Consider the following 25,553-nt stretch of genomic DNA (forward strand, 5'->3'; position numbering starts at 1 on the left):
CTAGGGCCTGTGCTCCACCACAAGAGAAGCCACTACAATGAGGAGCCTGCACACCACAGTGAAGAGCAGCCCCCGCTCGCAGCAACTAGAGAAAGCCCGTGTGCAGCTATGAAGACCCAACACAGCCAATAATAAATAAATAAATAAATAAATAAATCTATTAAAAAAAAAGTTACTAGTAAAAAAGCTCATAATCTTTGATGATTCCCAAGAAATAATTATCCATTATTATAAGGAGGGATGGGAATGTTTACATGGGGATAAAGGGAGTAAACTGAAAGAGAAGGAACTGGGCCAGCCGAGAACACTCCCTCGTCATATACTGCAATTTCTGAAGCCATGGAGAAATCATGCCAGGCAATGGCAATTTTCAATTATTTACATGATTACTCTGGGTCTTTCTGACCCTGGGAGCATTACAAAGCTCATATTTCCAACAGATACATTTTTTCATAAATTAGTTTTACAAATTCTTCAGGAAAATTCAACTTTTCCAATCATAGCTATCAGACATGTAGCTCTTTAATTTATGCCAAATATTCTACACTTTAAAACCTGATTGTTTTAGATAACAATAAAAAGAGAAAAGCATTTTTCTCTCACATGGGCTCAATATCCCATCTTTCACTTAAAAAAAAAAAATCTGTCAAGGTTCAGACTTCCATTTTAGTAGGATAGTTTAACACTTACTGAAACAAGGCTGTAAAACAAAATTTTGTGTACTAATTAGTTTAATGAACATTTTGATGCCCTTGTTATAAAAGCTAGTTTCACTATTTTATAGTAAAATAGTATTTTTCATAATAGTTGATATAAGGAAAATAGTGACATAGTGCAGTTGCAATTGGAGGGACAGTTATAATTGATTATAAAACAAAGTACAAAGCCTGTGGGCCAAGATGAAAAGGTCCAGATTATGTGAAAATGGATGCAAACTCTTTCACTACTGCTTACTTCAAAGCTGGGCAGTCATATGACACTGAGGCAACACTATGAAGTAGCAATAGTAATGAAGGGTCAAGTAATGAAAAATTCAGAAAAATGAGCTGGATTAGGAATTTAAAAGACAAAATATTATCACTCCTTAACATTACGATAGAGAGTGAGATTGCTTGTTCAAGAAATCAAAATAAATCAACTCTTCTTTCCACCAGAGAATAGAATGGCCAACAACTGGAACACTATGTCTGTATCTGATAGGAAATTTTGAGATCATAACATGAAGAAAGAAAGTCCAGTTTCTGTAAAAGCCCCTATTGTTCCTAACTTTCTCCTAAAAAGTTTCTTCAAAATTATCCAAGATTTGCTTTAAGAAATTACCTCTATACTTTGTGATTCTGATGAAGGTTTCCTTTCTCCTAAGATTTATGGTTATAATGACAAGGAGTGAACTATGATGACAAGAACTTTGTACAGTATTTTTACACTATAAATATGTCTGCTAATAAGTATTTTAGAAAGCCTGACACTGTTAGAATTTAATTTATAACTTAGTAATTGCTATGTTCATGATGATTTTCATAAATTATTGGATATTATTAGGTATTTCTACTATGGTTTTTTAGTGAAAATAATCAAGTTCAACTTATGGAATCTTTATTAAAAATAAAACAGCAAGTACAGTAATTATTTCTAAATAATGTAAACATACAGTTAAAAGATTCATTTGATGAGATTAATTGATGGAAATGTGGGGTTACTTAAGAAGCTGACTTTATCAGAGAATATTAAAATAATAATCCTAATTTACGAGTAGTAATATGTCTTACTCCTTTGGACGTATATGTACTAGATGGAGGAATCAGTTGAAAGTTGAAAAAGTAGAGGAAAAAACCTCCCCCTTCAGAGTTAAACTGGTCTAAAAAACTAAAAGATGGGCCATGGCTAATTATGTTAAGTGTTATTCTGATTTATATAATTAAAAATTTAAAACATAATATTTTATTGTCAGGAAAGTAAATATTTGTTATTAAAAATAAAATCTAGAATATAAAAATTATTTAATTCAACTAAAACATTAACTATGTATTATGTCTATAAGTGGTAATTATTTTAATATATTTTGGCCAAAATAGTCTCCTCACCTATCCACAATTAAATGTTTAATGTGGAAATGGCTCACCCAAAGATTTCATAAATATCTGCTTTTTTAAAAATTGAATTATAGTTCATTTACAATATTATATTAGTTTTAGGTGTACAACATAGTAATTCAATATTTTTATAGATAATACTCCATATAACATTATAAAACAAAGGCTACATTTCCCTATGCTGCATAATATATCATGAACATCTGCTTTGACTTAATTTTGATAAAGTTATAAAATCATTATTCATTTTTCTAATGTCTCTCTAAAATATATTTAAAGATATGTCATAAAAATTACTATTTAAATGTGTAAAGTATACATTCTGTAAAATAAAAGCTATAATTTTAAGTTGTAAAAAATATACATTAGGATTATAATAAATAAGAGAGCACCTTTGTAGGGAAAAATTTCTTCTTTTAGGGTAGCCAAAATGAATTTACACTAGACCTAGTCAACTGTACATAATCATATACAACTTATTTCTTACTGTAAAGTTTTAGGTTTGTATAGGTTCTAGCAGGAAAGTTTCTTGTCTTTAGATCAATAGTATGAGACATTCAAATGACCTTTGATGATAAATACTTTCTTTTTCCTCTGAACCCAAAGTGTACTGTCTGTATTTCAAGGCATTAGACCTAAGCCAAATAGCATCATTTTAATTGAACCAGTAGTTATTTTTTGAAAGGCATAACTGAAAAAAGAAGATAAGGTATACATAGATTTTCAGTATGAAAGAGTAAGAAAAAATAAAACTGACTCTTAAAAAGTTTGCAGATAACAATCTTTTGATGTCAGTGTACTGAGAAAAGGAGAAAAGGGAATATTCCCCCTACCTCACAGCCATATGATTATGTTAGCATTCTTCTTTTTTCTCTGCTACATATGAAATTTATCTTTATATAATAGAAAACTTCACTGGAATAGTGAAGAGAATGTTTACGGAAAAAAACCCTCTTTCTTTGAGGTTAAAAAATAATTTTGGAGGCAAATTACTAAAGAACTATAAAGGGCACCTGGGTAGGAATAGCAAGGAAATGAGAAAAGTTGATAAGAATCAGTTTTTCCCATATGTACCCACTTGTGGGCAGCAAATGGGGCAGGAAACATTACAATCCGGTAGACTGAGATTCAAAAACAACCATGAACAGCCTCTAGCTTCCATTTTGGCAGGAGAAATACTATTGCAATCTCTGCCATCTTTCTAAATCTCTTTGGGGCTAATTACTGGAGCTACATCCATAGCTGGTGCAGATAATGCTGATTCCTTCTCCTTTGCTCATCCATACCCCCCACAAGTGGAGGAAGCTTGGAGGGGGACAATGTAAAATGAAGAACAACCTGATAGGATGGGTAGCCTGTCCCTGGTAGGCTATCAGGATGTAGTGAAATCTTTATTAAGCAGTTTTGGAATGGATCTGTCTGTTGAGCCGGCTTCTCTAGAAAACACCTTACAGAGCATACACCAGAACAAAGAGCAATGCATATTTAACAGCCACATTCACTGTTTTTTCCATAACCAGATGATTAGCCTTAATTAGTCATTGAGAAAATTGGAAATCAGGGAGGAGATTTTCAAAGGCAATGGAAGGTCCCAATGACTCTAACCCATTGAGAAGCCTGAGCTGGGAAGCTAAGATCATCAGAGGATCTGCCCATCACAGGAAAGCGCTTTGGCTTACATCTTGTTCCTGAGAATAGCACAGAGCTTCACAGGCCAGTCTATGGTCACTGCCACAAGTGGGCACACTGTGTAGCCAAAGCCCCTCACATTGGCCTAATCACACCAACTGTGCCATAAAAAACAAAAAACAAAATCAAGTGTTCTTTCATTTCTCTTCTTCATTAAACCTTAAATAGTTAAGTCTGAGAGGCAGCAATGCTTTTGTTTACACATCTGTTCAAACAAAAGTTTATAAAGAAATCTCTCTTTGGGTAAGGGCCAAACCCTGCAAACACATAAAAAGTCATAAACTTGCTTGTCTTTGCAAAGCAGGGAATCAGGAGTACCATAAAAACACATAGCACATGTAAATAAATTCATTCAAATGGCATCTGAGAGTCTAAAGGACAAAGACCTTTAAGGATCTTTGTACAAGTGTGAAAAAGCCCTTAACCTTGAAGCAATCATTCAAGATTTCTGCCTGGAGGTAGGAAATATTACTGTAAATGCAGTTTTCCAATACTCAACAAAAACCTAAGGCAACTATGAGGTGCCCCTGAATTGTCTTCACTCAGCCTCTGGAGAAAAGCCAGCTGGTTAGAGGACCCACCACAAATATACACTAAAGTGTAATTTTCTGCATATGTTTAAAAATGTCATTCAAATCTGAAAAAACAAACAGATTCAAATCCAAAACCTTTTTTTATTTAAAAAATTTTTTTTGGTGGTGAAGGGAGAATAAAGTTTGTAATTATGGTTCTGATTTCCTTCTGGAAGGAGTAATAGTTACAATTCAGTTATATATATAGATAGATAGATATAGATATATAGATATATATAAATATAGATATAGATGTGTATGTATTTTCTTTTTTGATAGTACTTTGCTTGCTGAGTAGGCCACAAAAGGACAACTTTAGGACTGGAGAACTCGAGGTTTGGGAGGGGGCAGGGGGTGAAGGGGAAGCTGAGACGAAGCGAGAGAGTAGCACAGACATATATATACTACCAACTGTAAAATAGATAGTGGGAAGTTGTTGTATAACAAAGGGAGTCCAACTCGAGGATGGAAGATGCCTTAGAGGACTGGGGCGTGGAGGGTGGGGGGGACTCGGGGGGGGAGTCAAGGAAGGGAGGGAATACGGGGATATGTGTATAAAAACAGATGATTGAACTTGGTGTACCCCCCCAAAAATAACAAATAAATAAATAAATAAAATTTTTAAGAAAAGGACAACTTTATATTGCTTCCCTGAGCCTAGCTTCCTTTTTTTGTGCACAACAGTCTAGTTCTCGTTGTCTAGGAAACTCACCTATCTAAAAGAACAAAGCGATAGCCTCAGGAGTGCAGGTGAATACTGTTGGGTACACACTACGAACAGAAATACAAAAGCCCCCTTTCCTTGGGATCTGGGAACCTGAAGGCACTGCCACAGCAGTCAACCTGTGGGAAAGGGCCAGGTGAGATGGTGGCAATAACTTTTAAAAAAGCCTGAAGACCAGCAATGGGGAGTGTTTGGTAATGTACCCTCAGTCCTTCATGGGAGGGTGGTCAGGGAGTAAATTCCCCTTAATACCTCCTACAGACAAAGGTTAGAGCAAGATCCAGGGCCTTTTGGGGTGGCTGTCTGAGCACTGGACTCAGTCAGCACCACAAGCCCTAGGGTCCAGGCCTTATTGGATTACTTACTGTGCAAATTTGGGGAGAGTTTTTTTTTTTTTTTTTTTTTTTAATCTTTTTGAGCCTCATTATCCTGAGGGATAATGAGGAATCTGGAGATCAGGATCTAGGGGATAAAATTTGGATCTGGAACTTCCATCAGTCTCTTCCATATTTAAAATTCACAATTCTACTAGTCTTTTTAGGATCTCCAGTAAGTAGTAACGAATAGGTCCTTAGCATCTTGTAGCCCTGACTCAACTTTAAATCTTTACACATATTATTTATATTACTATAAAAATGTCTCCAAAGACTACTTGAAAGTCCCACACTAAATGATACCTGTTAGTGAAAAGATCATGGTAGGATGGTGCTGATGGAAAAATTTTAATTAAAGTCTTTCTTGGCAGGCATCCGCCCCTGCTTGCCTTTCCAATGGCTGGCACTTCCCACAGGAAGCTTAGGCTCTCACTTCCTTCCTCCAGGCCTCCAGCTGGAGTAAGTGTAGGTTTCTATGTAGGCTGATTCAGTTACAAGGCCATCCGTGGCTCTCCAGGTCCAGGGAAGAACTTTTCAAGCAGCCTGCCACAAATGACACTGGGACATTGTAACTAGTTGTGAAGTTGGATGCAGATTATTGTTAATAATAAAGTACTGAAATCTATGAATAATTCTCCTTTTTAGTAAATTAGAGTGGATTTCCTATAACCACATCATTTTCACTCTCTCCTATTCTGATACGCTTTCTTGAATCATGCAGGAGAAGGAAGTAAAGCTTTCACACAGAGAAAGGCCAACTGAAAGTATGTTACACTAGAACTGAATTTAATGATCAAGTGACCATAAATGGCAATTCTGAAACTTTTTGGTCATAGGATACCTTTACACTTTAAAAATTACTGAGGACCCCAAAGAGGTTTTGTTTATATATTATATCTATTGAAAGTTTAAAATAATTAATTCATTAAAAATAACAATAAGCCAATTACATGTTAACTTAAATAATTCTTTTTACCAACAAAAACCTTTTTTTCCAAAACAAATAAAAAATTAGCCAGAAGAGAGGCTACGTTTTACATTTTTGCAAATGTCTTTAATAGCTGGCTTAATAAAAGACAGGTGGATTCCCATATCTGCTTCTGCATTCAATCTGTTGCCACAATGCTGTTTTAGTTGGAGTATATGAAGAAAATCAGCCTCATACAGATATGTAATTGAAAAAGGGAAAAATGTTTTCATAGCCTTTTCAGATAATTGTAGATATTCTTTTTTGATACTTTATCAAAATTCAATTAAGTTTAGTTTCATGTAATGTTTAAAACCATATCAGTGAATGAGTTTTTTATATTGTTAAAATTAAAATTCATTGGTATATTTTGTACTTTGGCTGAATTTTTTCCCCATGCACGATTTTGTAATATCATTCACTGGTCATTTGGAAAATATTAAGTCAGTTATGCAGATCTTCAAAATGTTGACACGTTCAATTACACAACATTGGAAAATCATATTTGTTGTTATTACCATCTACACATAAGAAAAAATCTTTAAATGTTGGGAAGAGATCATGGTCATGGTGGCAGACGCAAGTTTTTCAATATTTTAATTTTCACTTGAAAGCTTGAATTTTATCACTGGCAACAAGTACTGTCTGTTGTTTTCCTTGAAGTGACAGAAAGTATCTACCAAATACACAAGTCTTAACCATAGTTTGTCAGTCATTCTTTCAAGTACTGATACAAATTGTGTTTCATAAAAAAAAGTGGCTAGTTTAGTCTGTGGTTCAATTATACAAGTGCTTGTGTACACTTCCTATTTTGTCACACAGAACATTAAAAAGATGAGTACCAAACGGTTGAGATTTAATAAAATTAGTAATTTTTACTGATTCATCAAGGATGTTCTTAAGAGAAACTAAAAGCAGTTTTCTTTTCCTGAAAGTAGGTAGTGGTAAATACTAGTTGCCCAATAATTTTTATGAACAAAGTGAAAAGTTCTTTCTCAACGTATTCATTATTTCACCCGGCCATAGTAATGGGACAGCCTTAAATACTGAACAAAAGTAAGACATGGCTTTCTGATTCCATTTTGAAGCAATGAATGCTAAATAGTCATGAAAATTGTTTACAGACTAACTGAAGTTTGATTCTGATAGTAACTTGGTTACAAAAGGACTGACACCTTTAAATAAAACGTCAACTTACCAACAATTTTGCCGTAAATGCTGTGAGAGCTGACTCTGGAATAGAATAACATAGAATTCTTTTAACACAGAATTCCTATGTTAAAAGGGATTCTATCTTCATCAGGAAATTTGCAAAAATATCACAACTTCCACATTAGATCAAGGATCACAGTTCAAACATATTTATCCTGCCTAAAGCCAACCTACTACATAAGAACTCATGCTTATACTAATAAATTAGAGTAACTGTTCACATCTCTCTGTATAGAATCTCTTTAGTATGTACTAGAAATTCAATTAAAATCAGTAAGCTCTTTGAGTATCTATGTAGCAGGTACTGTTTCAGGCCCTGGGAATAAAAGACAGAGTAAGAGTCACTTCCTAATGCAGAATAGTTTCACAGTCTAACCAGGAACACAGTGCCAGACATTGTTGATGGCCTACTAACAGCCACTGCCTCCCTCTTTGTTGTCTGAACAAAACTGAAGTTCTCTCAGAAATGTGCTCAGGGAAGGTGGATTGCCCTTTCAGTTCTTAGGGGATAAACTTAGATTAGTCAAGCTAATTTTGTTCTGCTAGAATGATTTTCCTCCTCAATAAAAGGAGAGATACATAAATAGAACCACATCTTCCTGTCTTTAGATACATTTGTATGAGGAAATAAGTTCTTGAGATGCAGTAGTCATCCTGTAATATGAGGCAAAAAGCCTTAGAGAACTAAAAATTAACTTACTAAGGATAGTGAGAGAGAAAATGATAAAGCCTGAATTCTTATGATGTCACTGGACTGTAGTATTACACCTGGACTGTAGCATTACATCCTTCCAGACTTGCTATTATGTGAATTGGTTCAACAGTCTATTGTATAGGCCATTTTCAGATGGTTATTCCATTCCTTGCAGCTGAGAGCATCCTGTAGACATATATAAAGTATCACAAATACAAAGTGGTAAGTGCTACAGCAGACATACATGCACACACACAAACACACACACACACATAAGATGAATTTGAGAAAAATATTTATACTGCTTTGGAGAAGACAGGGGAGAACTATCACTGATGATACAAGGAGTAGGAGTTCAATAGGCAGACACAGGTGAAATGGAATTTTAAACAAAAGAACCACAAGAGCAAAGACATGGAAGGGTAAAAGTCTTGGGGACTGATTCATAAACTGAAGGCTGACTAGAAGGAGCCTGTTCACGTTTCTATCCCCAGGGTCGAGCACAGTGCCTGGCACATAGTGTCAATAATTCTGAATGAGTGTCTCAGAATGAGACAGATGACAGATAATGAGTGAAGATAAAGAATACAAGCATTTATGCTGCTCTAAAATAACTAACATCCTTACATTATCTGCCAGTATACCCCCTTAACATTAACTTGTGGAGCTGAGAATTAAGGAGCCTTTACTCGTAGCAAAAATGGTTGTGGGGATCTGCCTTATGTGGTACTTTCTTGCAAGAATTACCAATAACAAATGTCTTCTGAACTTCTACTCTTTGCTACCTGTTGCGAAGTAGTGATGCTTATAGACGTGTGTGCCACGGTCCTGATCCTTAAGTAGCCTGTAACACACATGAGAAGAGAGCAAACACTAATATGGTGTCTGCCATGTCTACAGTGATGACTGGCACAGAGAATGGGTGTGAAAGGAGCTTGGAATAGAGTGATCTCTGAAGACTGAGGCTTTATGGAGGAAGTGGAACTTGAATTGGGAGTGGAGGATCAGCCAGTAGATGATTTGTTTGGAGGTGTAGACTGAGTAAATTTCTTGAAGACTATGTATGCCAGGCAAACATGAGAATACTGCTAACTCAGATAAGGAGGGATTATTTCCCTTGGCTGATTAAATATATTCAGTAGCAGCTCTGAACAATGTCAAGTCATTGCCAGAGGGTTTTCAGGAAAACTATGAAAGTTGTTCATGGAAAAGATAGTTTAAATGATTTAATTTTCAGAAGATAGTGATGGGGTTCATTATACGCTAACAACAACTAAAAACCAAAATTATTCAAAAAGTATCAATTATATACAAGACACTATTTTAGGTCTACAGAGTTATCAAATGTGAATCAGAGATATATTCTGCTATTTAAGCTCAGAGTTTATTAGAAAAGAAGAGAAAGATGTATACTTACATAACTATGATAAAGATTTGGAAGTCATATGTTAGAATAACAAGCCACATTAAGTACTACTGGATGAAGCAGAAAGGGTGTAAGAAGAAGGATGGCTTACTTCCAGTTTAGGTTGGAACGGGGGCAGGCTTTGTGAAAGTGTGACACATCTGAGGTAGATGCTACAAGGTAGAGAGGTTTGGAGATTTGGGAGGTTAGAAAAACGAAGGCTGAAGATTATTTATGGTAGAGAAAAAGCATAAGTAAAGAAAAAAAAGTAAAAATATCATGTCTTTGCCAAAATATCTTTGGCAGAGTAGATACTGCCAACAGTCTTACTATATTTCTTGAGTCCAGATAGTTTTAACTACCTAAAAAAAATTTTTTTTTAAAGGGAAAGATGCATTCAGCCCAACTGAATTTTTTGTTTAACTATTAAAATGAGGGTAATTCTTCACAGGCAAGTTACCTTGGAAAATTAGACTGATTTGTCATACTGGAAAAGCAAAATGGAATAAAAAAAAAAGTAAAACTTCCAAAGAAAAACAGAAACCAAAGGAACTGAGGGAAAAGCACAAGAGAAGACAGAAGGATTGAAAGACTACAGGGATTTAAACTGACTGGCATTGCTGACTCTGAGGGAAGTCATGCACCCTCTTATTTTAAAAAATCAGTAAAATAGTATGTTTGCATTAGTCTCCAAGAATCCTTCAAATTCTGAAATACTATGATCCCCTAACCTTTTAATTTTGCTTTATTTGTCCTATAAAATTCAGAATTCATATGTGCAGAGGCAGGATTCTCAGATGACAAGGCAATAGGTGTTTCCACTAAGTGGCCATGTCCAATCGATATCATGGTTTTCATAGAGGGATAAAATATAATTTGAAAAGGGCTGTTAAGTGCTTAACGTTCTCTAAGTCACTAGGTGGAGTCAATCAGAGTTCAATGAGGCCTTATATCGCTAAGCTTTTATATTGTTACATAGAAGGCATTATTGGAAGAAATAGTATTTTTAAACTATTTATAATCTTCCAACTATTCTAAATGGAGAAACTGTTCAAAGAAGCCATATCAATCTTCGATGCAACTGGAACAATGACCAGCTAGGAGAAGAGTTTGAATCAAGCTACTTCCTAGTAAGCAAAGAATATTTTTGTCAGTCCAGGCCATTGTCAAATTAGTTTATAATTACTGTCAAAGACAATTTTTTCTATAGTATTCTTTATGATAAATTAGGATAGTTCAAGGTGGGTTCTTCATCCATAAAATTTGAGGACTGGACTAAATATCTTTTATGGTATTCTAACATACTGGTGCTACTAACAACAGAAAGACTAACAGGTCATTGCAGAGAATAACAGAAAGAGTTTCACTCATCACCCCTACTAATAAGCAATAATCATAACTACAATAATAAAAACTTATGCCTTTCTTGCAAGAAGTTGTTTTTTGTACACATCAGCTTGTTTGTGACATTACTCCATTAATCCTGGTCATGTCACTGTGAGGAAGGATTGCCACCAGCTAGGAGGGGAATAGGTATATGTGTTTACAGTTAACAGCAGATTCTCATTCCTCTGACTAGGTAACAGGTGTTCTTCACAAATGACACTATCTCTCTTAGAATCCTAGTTCTAAGGATAGAAACACAACAGCCTTTTTCATGCCAGCACTGGTCACATAACTTCATACATATACACACACAACTTAAAAAATCTGATCTCTACTAAAATCACTTGAAAGAACAACTTTTGGATACAAACACCATAAAATTAACATCTAGCTATAGAAAGAAAAAGGATAAGACCATTTTTACTGGTGGGAAAAATCCCACCCAGTAAGAGTTAATTCCACTACATGCTGAAACCATAAACGTTACTTACTGGACTACTTCATAAACCAGTCATTTGTGAACAATTACTTTAAACCATCATGCCATTCACTATCCTGAAAAATAGGCTAATGGAATGCTATATCTCCCCAAAGTCTGCTCATTGTAAACAGTCCATCCCTCCTTGCTGACTCCAAAAGCTGTATAAACATACTGCAGTCAAATCCACCATAGCTCATAGAAATCCTTTCTTTAAGTAATCTACAAAATGCCAATCTAATACAAATACAAGAGAGAGAAGTTCTTACTAAGACAACATTTTGTATTTACAGTATTCTGAACAGTGCTTAAACCTGCACTGGTTATATAAAAGGCACTCTCCCCCATGCCACCCCCGCCTCCAGGCTGACAGCATGCTTAGTTCTCTCATTTACACCACACTGCAATAACATAAAGAAGGGTTTACTATTAATCCAGGTTTTACTACAAAGCGACCCGTTATTTCTCTGTCAAACACTGGCAAGTGTGCCAAGTGTCTGTCATCCAATTCAGGGGATTAAGTCTTCTTTTATAGTCTGATACTTGTACCAATTTATAAAAATACAGATATAGTTTCTTTGAGTTGGTCACAGTCTATATTTTGGCTTGGATTCAGGCAGCAGAGGTTGACTATGACAGCTGGCAGGAAACTGAGAGGAGAATACATCCTCCCCCTTTCAGTCACCATGTCTCAGTTGCCATAGTGATTAATCCTTAATTGAATGCTGTCTTTGTACAATTCTTTTCAGAAAACTTTAAGTAAACTTAAGTTGAAAACATGCAGTTGACTGAAAAAATGAGGTACCATATCACACACAGGTATAGGTGTTTATGACATACTTCCATATATTAAAAGAACAAATTAACTCTAATAAAGGTATTATCAGTTCCTTCCAATGCTTAAAATATTTCTTTTTGGTCTGAGCTTAAACCTAAATCATGCAGGTTTTCTCTCTTGTTATCAGACATCTTATCTTTTAAAATAAGCTGTTTTCAGAAATGTTCTAAAACATCCAAGTACAATTGAAGGCAAAGCAAGTTCTTATTTTATATAGTTTGTACTGCTAAATTAAAAAGGTATAATTAGAAATTTATTTTAGGAGAGATAGATTTTTATTCAAGACAGCTATCAAATATGTTCTATAAGTAGAAATTAATTTATAAAAGCATAAACTGTAAGAAACCAAAGGAAAAATGGAAAAGATAGTATAGTTTAGAACTTTTCTTAATATATGGTTGAATTTGATTTGATTCATAGCTTTTGTCATTTTGGTTACTAATAATTACATCAAAGGACTGAGAAACTCTGAAAGACCGCAGTATGTTATCTACAATTACAGGATACATTACTTCTCTTTTGTAAGTTTTCCATTCAGTATATTCCTTTGCAATTTAGTTAAAGGCTCTCACTTAGACTCAATTACAGTATTCCTTGGAAAGTAAAATACTTGCATATTGTGACCACTGTTAATCTTGTGTTGTCTTCATACAAATAAAGGACTTGTTTTGTTTTCTTAGAAATTGAGGCAACACATCTGCATCTGGCTGCAGACACACAGACACACACAGAGAGACCACACACAGGCATACACACACACACACACACACACACACACACACAAAATCTTTTCAAACACAAAGGTCTCTAATAAAACTTTGGTGACAGACATGAAGCACTCAAAAGAATTCTCAGTAATCAAAAAGATTCTGGATGTGAGCCTCAGATGAAAGATACTGACTGTACTGTAGTTGGGAGGTCCAGGGATTTTTGGAGATTTCAGAAGAAGAGGGTTGTCGATATTTCTAACACTACGCCAGAGTCTTTTCGCCTTCATCTTGCTTCATTTACTTTCACCTTAGTTTATTCTCTTTTCTTCCCATAATGGTTTAAAATTTTTTCAAAACTGCAAATCCACCATTGCCACCCACCACCACGTGGCAAGCTGCAAAGCTTCTCAGTGAGTGACATCCATATCTCTAACGAAACATGATGGTGTGTTTCAATGATTTACTCATTAAAGGTGTTGAAGTAAATATTCTCGACCAGATATGATGAAATCAGTGATTGTGAACACTTTTTTTCCTTAGAAGTTCTGTGAATGGCTTTGGCATGTCATCAATATCTCATTTATGTAAAATAATATATTTTTTTAATTTTAAAAGTCTCTTCAGAAATGTTTAGTTTAACCATCTTTACAAATAGTTTTAGTAAAGAGAAAGATGACTACCATCATTCCATCTCACTGACATTATTAAAGTAGTTTCTGTTTCCAGAAGAATTATAATGAGGAGAGCCCAAAGTACTATGTATAGAGAAGCAAAGGGACTAGTTTGATGGCAGAGCGGTGTCTCACTCATTTGAATGTCTGTCAGCAGCTATGGAGATATCATGAATTAGAAGCAGTCACTTAAATTGATGAATCTAAACAGAAAATAAATCGACCAACTTTAAAGAGAAAAGTTAGTAATAACTTCCACTCTAATACAGAATATCCTAAAATAAAATTAATATAAATTATAAAGCACCGAGTGACTTTGTCTTTATAAATGAAAACTTAAGTCACATATAAAAATTTGAAAATAATTTACCATAAACATTCTTTTTTTTTTAAGTAAGTCCAGAGTCCCAGATGGACTAGTACCACCCATTCTTTTACTTATAGTTAAATACAGTTGCATACAACTGTTTATAGATTATTTGTCTTTGTTGATCCTCAACCTCCAGGAGAGTTAGAGACCTGACATCAGTCTTATCCACTGGTTGTAATAAATACTTATTCTTCATTGACTGCTTACTTTGTGTCAGGTACTGTTCAGAGCATTTTACAGGTATTACTTCATTTAATCTTCACAACAGCCTTTGGAGGTAAGAAGTATAATTACTTGTATTTTAAGCACAAGGAAACTGAGGCACAGAGAAGGTATGGTTACACAGGAAGTATCAGGTAGAGTTACAATTCAAACTGACATTCTGAATAGACTCCATGTCATACACAAGTTATAGCCATCAAACTTCCTTCTGCCTCTACAAGATTACAGAGTTCAACAAACTGAAGATGAGTCTCATTATATGAGTTCTTTCATTTATTTATTTCTAATTAAACTAAAAGGAGGAAAGCATGAGCTATGTCTCAGGGGTTATAGCTTATGTTATAAATATACTAGGCTTAGTTTTTGATGTTGGTGAAAAACTAAGAACATCATAAATATGTATGATCACTATCTATTTTGAAAACTCTGATTTTCATATACCAAGACCTTTCTTCTATTTATTTAAATTTTTATTGGAGTATAGCTGACTCACAATGCTGTGTTAGTTTCAGGTGTACAGCAAAGTGAATCAGTTATACATATACATAAATCCACTCTTTTTAGACTCTTATCCCTTATAGGTCACTACAGAGTACTGAACAGAGTTCCCTGTGCTATACAGTAGGGTCCTTATTAGTTATCTATTTTATATATAGTAGTGTATATCCAAGACCTTTCTTTTTTGACGGTAAGTTTATAATCACCAAGTGATAACTGCATATAGGTAATACATTACAGCTTTCAAGACACTAAAGTACAACTATATTATTAACCTGATGTATTAAATGATATAGGTCAAATCAGAGGGATTGAATCTTATTCTGTCAGAATTTTACTGTATCAAGCATTGATTTAAAGAAGTTAGCCATGAAATGAGTACGTTTACATAGACTGTTCTTGCCCTGCTAGCATTGGTGGCATGGGATTGGATTTCCTGCTTAATGGCTTTAAAACTTCCCTGAATATTTTATACCCACAGTGATTTAGTTATTAAACACCACATTTCTTCATATTCCCTGAAAAAGGCATATTAAATTGGTCTATGTGTGGTGGGGGAGATATATGGCCTCAAAGGGTATATCAGAACTCCAGGGGCTGGGTATTACAATTTGATTCCTGGTAAGAAATGTCACTGTGACAAGGTTTCTAATGAGATTGTGCTGTCCGTCTCAAGAATGCTGGGGCTGAAAAAGGTTGAAAGCTACTGGTTTGCTAATGTAAGGATAAAGGAACTCCTTTTGTACCCCACCCCCCTCCCACTCCCTTCACTCTCTGCAAATTAAAGGTAAAGTATATTTCCATCATTTTCATTTTTACAACTTTCCTTACGAAGGTTCCAAATGGACTTTTTATTGCTTCTATATCTAGGGGTTGCTTCTCAGGTCCATTTTGGGAGGTAATACATGGCTGTAAATTTCTTCTCTGAGAAATATTTAAATAAGCTAGTGACCAGTTAAATTACTGCAGTTAAATTACTGTATTAACATCTACTACAGAGTTTGTCAAATTTCCTGACCTTTCACATTAAAATTTGTTTGGGAAAGAGCATGGGTTTTTGTTTTTTTTTTTTAAAGGCATTGTTTAAAATAGAAAAAAAACCTAATAAAAAATTAGCTGTCTCTTTGAAAGATTCTGATATGCTCTTCATTTTAACATAGCAAAATTCTGGCAAACCCAGCACATTTCTGCCTATCTTTTTCATACAGCTCCTACAAAGTAGTCAGCCTGTAGAAATGCTATCTACAGTATTGGTTGAGATATAGTATACTCCTAGATCAAATGATAATATAAAACAATGACATACTTGGGACATGAAAGTGCTTTCATGAGTTGCATTTTGGAATTGGGCCTTTGGATTACATTGAAAAATGCTAAAAACACAGCCTTTCAAAGCCCAATATTACATTTACTCTAAGGATATTGTAAGACAACTGACTGTTAAGTAGATCATTCAGTGGTCCTCATTTAAAATGCCAGATGACAAATTTCTTTCAAAGTAAGCTCTAGGAAAAGCTCCGCTCCTCCTTTGAAGAGCTGTTTTTTGTTTTTTTCTTAAGGACAATCATTTAGCTCCGTGTTTCTCAGCAGGGTGTTCTGGCATTTTGGGCTGAACAATTCTTGGCATGTGGGATGCTCGCTCCCCCTCCCCCACCGCCCATGACAGCCATTTAGTATCCCTGGCCTCCAGACATTAATGCCAGTCAGACACTTAGTTATTGTGACCACCCAAACTGTCCAACATTTCCAAATGCACTAGTTGAGAAAACACTAAATACATTGTTCACTTCCTTTGTTTTGTCTACCAGGAAACTCAATCAAATTTGTCATTAAAAAATATATATCTGCATAAGCATAGTATATCCTATATACCTGCATTCTGACTTTCTCCCAGTTTTAAACTTCCATCTTAATTTACATTTTCCTTGGTCATGAATTTAATTTTGTATACTGATTTTATTAAGAGAATCCCAAATCTTTGTCAAACCAGATGAGGTACAAATAAATGAAGATAGCTCCACAGTTCAGAGGCATTCTGCGCCCCCCCCTTCATTGCTAAAAGTAGCACTAACTTGAAACAAAGTGTCATTGTTATATATAATACCAATTTTTCACTTCTATACATAAAATGGTAGAAAAGCTACTCCTCAGACACTTAGCTCTAGGGAATTAGGAAAGAATAAGCCAAAGAGAAGAAAATATTTTTTAAAATTTTTGATGAGAGTATGTAAATAAAGTATCACTTTTATATAAGCCTTATTTCTATAGAACAGCAGTTTTAAACGAGAAGAGCCTATAGGAAGTATTTATTACTTTTAACATTATAAAAATCTTTTTGTTAAAAATATAAACTCTATAGGAAGTTAGTTTTTGTGTATCTTCATTTTAGATGGAAAATTATGGAGGAAATCTAATGATACATTTTCCTCTTTCCATATGAGCAGAAGTAGTTTTGGTTCTGATTTAACTGATTCCCTCAGATTCCTCATTTTTGGTAAACTTTCACTGAGGGAAACTATTAAGCAACTCAACATTATTAGGCATTTAGATATAGATTAGTCTTTTAATATAAAACACCTTTAATGAACTTAGTGCCCCAAATGGTATTCTACTTTTTACATGTATTTGTAAGTCATTTACAGTCTTGTTGGTACTTTTGAAGGAATACTTAGAGGAGATCCTATTGAGGAACTTCGGTGAAAATGAGATAAAAACTAGAGATACATTACCCTACATTCTTCTTACCTTAGAAGTACAAACAGCTATGTTAGCAGGAAGCTGGGAAAACTGCTTCAATTCAAATACATCACGTGCTGCCCATCGACTCATGTGATTTTCAGCTTTGCTTGATCCAATCACATTCTGGTTTGAGTGAATGTAGGCCACTTCCCGAACGCCATCTAGGAGGTAATTGATATTTATTAAGTGATGTCTCATGATGAAGCAATATGGTTCAAGGTATACTTTAAAAATTATCAGGGCTTCCCTCGTGGCATGGTGGTTAAGAATCCGCCTGCCAATGCAGGGGACAAGGGTTTGAGCCCTGGTCCGGGAACATCCCACATGCCAGGGAGCAACTAAGCCTGTGGGTCACAACTACTGAGCCTGCGCTCTAGAGCCCGAGATCCACAACTATTGAGCCCATGCACCGCAGCTACTGAACCCCGAGCGCCTAGCATCTGTGCTCTGCAACAAGAGAAGGCACTGTAACAAGAAGCCCGCGCACTGCAATGCAGAGCAGCCCCCGCTCTCTGCAACTATAGAATGCCCGCGTGCAGCAATGAAGACCTAAGGCAGCCAATAAATAAAAAATAAAATAAATTAATTAAAAAAATTACCAGCAACACATTAAAAACAGGTTACGCTTATTTAATTTTTAATCACATATATTGGTCTAGGTTAACTTATTCAATGGAAATGACTTTTCCATCTCATCAATATAAGAACTTCTGAGATTAGGTAACAATTTTTAGATTTAAGCCTGAAATGAGGGTTTTGCCCAAGAGGAAAGTCATAGTGCAAGGTGGAAGGTTGTCTCTATGAATTTGTTGTCTCTGTTGATATAAAAAAAAAGTTTACTAATTTAAAAGCAGTGCTAGCCTCATCTATTCCTTTGAACGTGTACTTGATTACAGTGACAAAGTAGGAGCATGGGGTTTATGACCAGGGAGTTTCGTTTGGTTGGCTTTGTTCAGTGTTACTGTTTGTATATCGTCTTTTTTGTATATATGCCCAGACCATGTCAAAATTTGGAGGTTTTTAGGAAATTAAAAGAAGCTTGTATCTGAAAGAAGTTTAAAAAATGGCTACATTTTTTTATTGCTTTGCTTCTAGGCATCTATAATTTACTTTTAAATTGTGGTCATAAAAGAGGAGGCTAGAACTGAGGTCTATAAAAGCAGCTCTGGCAATGAACCTCAATCATAACCGTCAACACTTGTGCTGTTTCAGTCCTGAACCTCTCTCCGCCAGAACTGCCAATCACGAGAAAACAAGATGTTGTTAAATAAGGTGACTCAAAGAGCAACCAAGACAATATTCTCCTTACATTTCAAAATATCAGTAGTTGAGTACAGCAACAGTTTAAAACCTTTAAAAGGATTCTTTTGGAAGAAAATTTACTCAGATTTTTCTTAATTTTTATGCATTATTCAAAATAGAACGAGTTTCACACAAACTATTGACACCTTTTATACAGTAAAAGACAAAAGCAAAAAACAAATCTTAGCTGTTCTTTTAAAAAAGTTTATGCAATAATTCCTCAAACTTAAAATCTAATTATAGCACACAAACCAAAGGATAGTCCAGTATCCCCCACTTCTTGAAAGTTTGCTTTACATCACTTTGCTTCTCCAAAATAACTATATTAGTACCTGTTTTCTCTATAACAGAAAGAAATCCCAAGAGGACTTTCACTTTTACGAAAAAGGGCGAAAAGTGAAAACAGTGTTGCACTGTTTGTTTTGCAGCGAGCCCTTACAGAGGCAGCATACACCCCAGCAGCAAGTGTGGCACTGCTAACCTCCTTCCCCAGAAATGACTCTCAGTATCTCAGCATCAGGCCATCATAGCTTTGGACTGTGTCTGTGAGCATCTGTGCTTTATCTGGATTTATTTTTTGCAACCACTAACAAGATGTGTCCTAAGGTAATTGCTTCTTTGCTTTATGCCATTTCAGCTTACAAAAAATTACATAGGAAGGCTCTACTTTCAGATAGCAGGGCAAACCTGTACTTAGTTACAAGGGTATCAAAATATATATCATAATGAACTTTTAAATGAGACTATTAATAACCACAAAAGAAAGCTTAACAAAATATCCTCGCTTACATATCAGATTCTTTCATGTACTTTTTTTGGGAATGAGTCAAGACACTTTCGAAAGCAATGCTAACTCTAAAAAATCACTAATAAGATTCTCGGCAGATGGTGGTAAGGGGAAGCAGTTTTTCAGTCTCTCTGAATCCCCACATGAGGACATGAGAATAACAACTGGACTGTAAAAAAAGCCAAGGACAAGACTTACAACAAAATTAGATGACAAGATACTCCCTTTAGCCCTAAAATACAAGAAGGTGGGTACAACCCATTAGTAGCTACAAACTCTGCATAGCATCAGGGTCTGTGTGAAGGAAGAAGGAAGTGACAGGGTGGCATCTGATGGATCTGAGAACAGGAGACCCTAGCACAGTGGGCTACCTGGAGATCAATAACTGGATCTGGGAAGGTTTTCCATTCTCTAAAGCTGAGTACAGGGTACAGGGGGCTTGAAATAGGAAGGCCTGAGGGGCTGGGGCAGGCCAGCCCTAAGGAACTCCCCAAAGTGACCCCTTAGGGCTCCCAGATCAGGGCCATACAATGAGGAAAAACTTCTGGGATGGAGTCAAAATGGGCAGAATAGGAAGAACAGGGATAGGGGAAAGAGATGGTCTAGAGCAAAGCAAGGGAAACGGTTAGAAACAGGAAATCCCACAATAGTTTTGAACACTATACAAAAATAACGAATATGAATTTCTGTGAAATTAGAAAAGATTTCCTAAACTCTGCTTCATCTAAAAAAATTCAGGGGAAATAATTTCTATAAAAATGAGCAAGAGGGTCAAATCTCATAAAAATTATGAGAAAAAGAGACTAAGCAGCAGAATAATATCTCTAAAAACATGGCAGAAAGATATTCTTACAAAACAATAAAATTGTAACTGATTTCAAAATTAGGTAAAAGGCCTTAAGAAAATGATAAAATACAGGAACCAACAATATAAATCAGAATTAGAATAACTCAGAAATGAGTGGCAGAACTCAGAAAGACTTAGACATTTAAAAAAAAATCAGAAATCGAGACTAAATTGGAAGGAACATAAGAGGGAATAAACACAATAGATACCAATTTAAGAGACACAGGACATTTTTAAAAAGCAAAAAGAAATGAAAAAGAAATAAAATAGGATTTGGGAGAATGTAACAAATACTGAAGACAGCCAAAGAAGACTAAACATATGAATAACAGAAATTCCTGAAGAAGAAAGACAAAGCAAAGGAATACAACAAGTAACTAAAAATACTAGTACAAACGAACTTTCCTTCAGTGAAAACTGAGTTGAAACTACACTATGAGAATACTGATGCAGACTACTATGGACTGAATATTTGTGTCCCCCCGAAACTCATATGTTGAAGCCCTAATCTCCAATGTGATGGTACTTGGAGGTTAGGCCTTTGGGAGATAATTAGGTCATGAGGTGGGTGGATTAGTGCCCTATCATAAGAGACGTGAGAGAAATGATTTCTCTCTCAATCATGTGAAGACACAGCAAGAAGGCAGCCATCTATAAACAGGAAGAGGGTGATACCCAAGAACCTAACCATGCTGGCATCCTGATCTTGGACTTCCAGCCTTCAGAATTGTGAGAAATAAATGTTGTTTAAGCCACCCAGTCTACGGTAACTTGTTATAGCAGCCTGAGCTAAGACAAACACCAAAATATAATCTAGTAAAATTACTGGGAAATAAGGAAAAGAAAAAAAATACCCTTTGGGCATCTAAGGAAAAGAAAAAAAAAAAGAACACGTAACACAATGCTTCATACCAGAAGAAAATGAAGCTACATATTTAAAAAACTTGGGACTTCCTTGGCATTCCAGCAGTTAAAACTCCATGCTTCCAATGCAGGGGACATGGGCTTGATCCCTGGTCAGGAAACTAAGATCCTGCAAACTGCGTGGCACAGCCAAAGGGGGAAAAAAAAAAGGAATTCTCTCCTAAAAATACTTAAGAAAGTGTAAGCCAAGGATTTTGCATCCAGCAAAAATGCCTTTTAAGTATAAAGGACATAAACTGTTATCAACAAGAATCTCAGGGAATATTACTCTCATGAATACTTCCTGGGATCTACTAGAAATAAGGGATCTACTAGAAAATAAGCTTCAGACAACCAAAATGACTAAAGAGACATTGACATAAGGACTAATGAGAAGCATTAAATTTCTAGTTACCTGCAAACTAAGAATAAATGAATTCTAAGAGGAGAGTGTATAAGGCAGTATCTGTGTGTTCTGACAATGAAGACATAATATATCCATTTAAAAAAACAGGCAGAAATGGGAGAGCATATGCAAAATCCCCCCAAAACTTTAATGCTTCCAGGAATCATACTATGATAATATTAATATTTTTATCATTTGAATTCTGTGTAACATGGATAAAACATGAGTAATTATGGGACATTATAATTAAATCATTCTCTATATGCCAAAGAACCGGGATTATCAGTACAGAAGAAATAGAATGTAAATATGATAGAGAAGAGGTTAAGTAAAAGCTCTATACCCCCAAATTAAGTATAAATAAGCAAGTATCAATATGAACTCATGAAGTATTTTGTCATCATATATAAACATGTACATAAATACAAACATATATACATATATAAACACACACACGCATATATACACACACACACATACATAAACACAAACAATTTAGCCACTGAAAAGTTTCAGAAATGACACCCAAGCTGGTAGTAGCAATGATTATTCCTAGCACCAGACTGTGGTCTTGAAACACATTTTCTCACTAAAAGAAACCATGATTTCTTGGAGAAATGACTGATTTTAGATCTGAGGCAGAAAATGCATGAGGTGATCCTGAAGCATTCCATAACACCAGAAAGCTATCAAAGATGATTAGCATCATGTCAAAGATCTCAGGAATCAAAATGCTCACGTTTAAAGGCTCCCACTGTCCAAAGATGGGAAAATTGAGCCTTAATAATGATATTAATTGAAATGGATTTGGACTCATTCAATGTGTTTGAATCAATTAATTCATAATGATTTTAAGAAAAGAAATCTAAGGATAATAGGAAATCAATTTACTATACTAAAAGCTAGTAAAGAAATTATTTTTCCTGCCTTCTCTATATGAACTGTACCACTGGGTAAGAAATAGTAGATGAGGGGAATTATCTGCTTACAGAAGCATCCTAATGAAAAAGAAATAAGAGAAGTAGAAAATGTCATTTTGCTACTGTGACTGAGTAAATAATTATAGGCATTAAGCATCAATGGCTGCTAAGATCATAAAGAGAGAAATGAGCAAACATTTTGTCAAACACTAACTTTTGCCTTGTCAAGGGATTGAACCCGAGTTTGATATATTGGTAGAAGCCAACTGCTCATTTGCAGGAAATATAGAGGGCTAAGGAATATGTTCAACTGCACCAAGAGTACATAATCAGCAAAATGCAAATTGCAGAAAACAACTGGCCTGGGTTCTTCAATAGAGAAATCATATAAATTGTAAAGAAACAAAAGGAATGGAGGAGGAATCATACATTAAACAATATAAAAAAATTTTTAATGAGTGAGACTAAACTATAATACACATTTGTATCAAAGTATATACATTTGATAAAGCCATAAAAATGCAAAAAAGTTAGAATAATTAGTTTATGAGGAAGGTTCTGGTTCAGATGGGCCACATGGAGGGGGTCCTGCTATAGATGACAAAGTTCTCTATCTTGACCTAGGTGGTCTTCCCTTTATCCTGCCACCACCCACTTCCTCATTTGTGTCTTAATGTAGCATGTTGATTGTACAGCTAATTCAAGAATCTCTGACAGAACTATTTGACTGCACAAAACAAATACATAAGGAAAAGTTTTCAGAATATATTTGCAGTTACCTAAAAATTTATCCATTGATTCACACATCTGATCTTGATTGACAAGGCTCTCATTTGGAAATTTCAGTGGTTTTCTTGGAATGAAAGTACTATTTTTCTTATGGCTAGTTAATTTTGAAGAGAAACTGGTTTTATCTTTTACAGTTTTTGGTCTATGGTTCTGTTTAGAGAAACTGATGTGGCTAACAGATAAGTCGTCATCTGAGGATGAAAAATCATCAATAGTCTGAGAGTTACAGTCTTCATCTGTTGCACACAGTTGGTTCGTTTTCTTCCGTGTCTTTGGAAAAGTGCAAAGTTCCTTTTTATTTTCCTTTTTTCTCTTAAACCTCAGAGAACTAGTAGCTCTTTGCTTTCTTACTCTTGACTTGGAGGAAACTTCAATGTCATCAGATTCATCACTAATATCACTACCTTTTCTTTTTGTATTAGATTTTAGGGTCTTGTTCTCAGGATTTAATTGTCTTGAAATTAGTCCATTTCCTCTGACACTGGTCTTTCCATTATCACCATTTTTTCTTATTTTTACAGGGTTTTCTGTTTCAGAACCTTCAGATCCATCCACAGGTGGCTTAAACTTTATACTCTTCTTAAGGAATTTTTCAGTTGTATACTGTGTGGGAAAGATGATATCACTATCTTCTGATTCTGTGACATTTTGTAGAATGCAATGGTAGTCAACTGTATTTTTAAAATTTTTCTCATCATCAGATTCAGAAGAAATATTCTGTTCTAAAATCTTCTCACTTTTATTAAAAAAACATTTTCCATTTGGATTTAGGATGTTAGTTAATTTCTGATGTTTTGAAGTACCAACAGAGTTTTGACTTTTCCAACAACCAACATCTTTGGCTTCTGTTGAAAGGCATGTGGGCTGTTCATCAGACCTTTCATCGTCAGAGGCAATACTTCCATCACTATCCTCAACTGCTTCGCATTTTGTCTCAAAAAATTTAGAGAAACCACACTGGAGTAAGGTAAGCTGTCCAGGAGAACCCAAAGCTTTACTTGAGTTAGATGCTTTACTTTTAGCAGTCTTTATTATTGAGTTTCCCACTGATTCATCTTCACTAAAGTCACTGCAGAGATCACATGCTTCTTTTGCTAGTGGTTCTGCAGGTTGTTTTGGACCACTGTGTTCTTGACAGCCAGGCTCCCTAGCCTATATAAGAAGCAATGGTGGAAACATTAGAAAATGTCAAAATAATGATATCAATCTATCACAATGGAAGGGAATTACATTTGGGCAGATAATTTAAATATATCACTTGGTATTTTCTAAAAGTAAAACAATTATTTATATTAAACAAATATAAAGGTTTAATATTAGTTTGGTATACTCTTTTCAAGTTGAATAAATTTCCAAATAAATAAAAGTTAAAACTAGAATATCAAATGATCAAATTATTTATAAGGAAAATACACAGCAGAGCTGTTAGCTTTTAAGATGCAGAGACTGACTTTGGCCTCAGAGTGACAAACACAACTTATTACTTACTACAGTCCAGCAGATACTTTCAATCATGCTTTGCAAACAAAACAAATTTGTAGGAGTTAAAGAATTCCCGACTGGAAAATGTTTCTAACTGACTAAAAGTAAGATTGGATAGGATCTTGACCACCATAAATAAAGTACTGAAACTATTCTGAAGTAAAATTTACTACAAATTTAAATCCAATATTTATTTTTTTTCACATCAGAGCTAAATATATTCTTCAGTTTCTGAAAACTGAGGCTTTGTTATTAGTAAAAGATTTTGGGAAAGTATTATCTGGTAACACTTCTGCCAACATTTGATATTCATGCATTTCTATAAATTTAGAAAAATATTCATCCTATATTGATATAAATTTATAGGGGTGTTATAAATTTCTACTTATCATATGGTTATATGATATACTGTTATATATATATATGTTATAGCATAACATGTAGTCATCACACAGCCCATTACATCTTTGGGCTA

The 25,553-nt window shown here is 34.9% G+C and overlaps 1 protein-coding gene across 1 annotated transcript in view; it reads right to left on the reverse strand.

Moving 5' to 3' along the window:
• The window catches only part of ERCC6L2 (ERCC excision repair 6 like 2), a 148,295-nt gene that overhangs the window by 18,103 nt on the left and 104,639 nt on the right, over positions 1-25,553 (reverse strand). The window contains exons 16-17 of the mRNA XM_057721008.1: positions 23,587-24,748; positions 17,649-17,803 (exon numbers count right to left, since the gene is read on the reverse strand). Coding sequence (XP_057576991.1) covers positions 17,649-17,803; positions 23,587-24,748 — 1,317 coding nt within the window. The remainder of the gene's footprint in view (positions 1-17,648; positions 17,804-23,586; positions 24,749-25,553) is intronic.

The sequence above is a fragment of the Hippopotamus amphibius genome, chromosome 2, assembly GCF_030028045.1.
Source record: "Hippopotamus amphibius kiboko isolate mHipAmp2 chromosome 2, mHipAmp2.hap2, whole genome shotgun sequence".
In the NCBI taxonomy this organism is placed as follows: Eukaryota; Metazoa; Chordata; class Mammalia; order Artiodactyla; family Hippopotamidae; genus Hippopotamus; species Hippopotamus amphibius.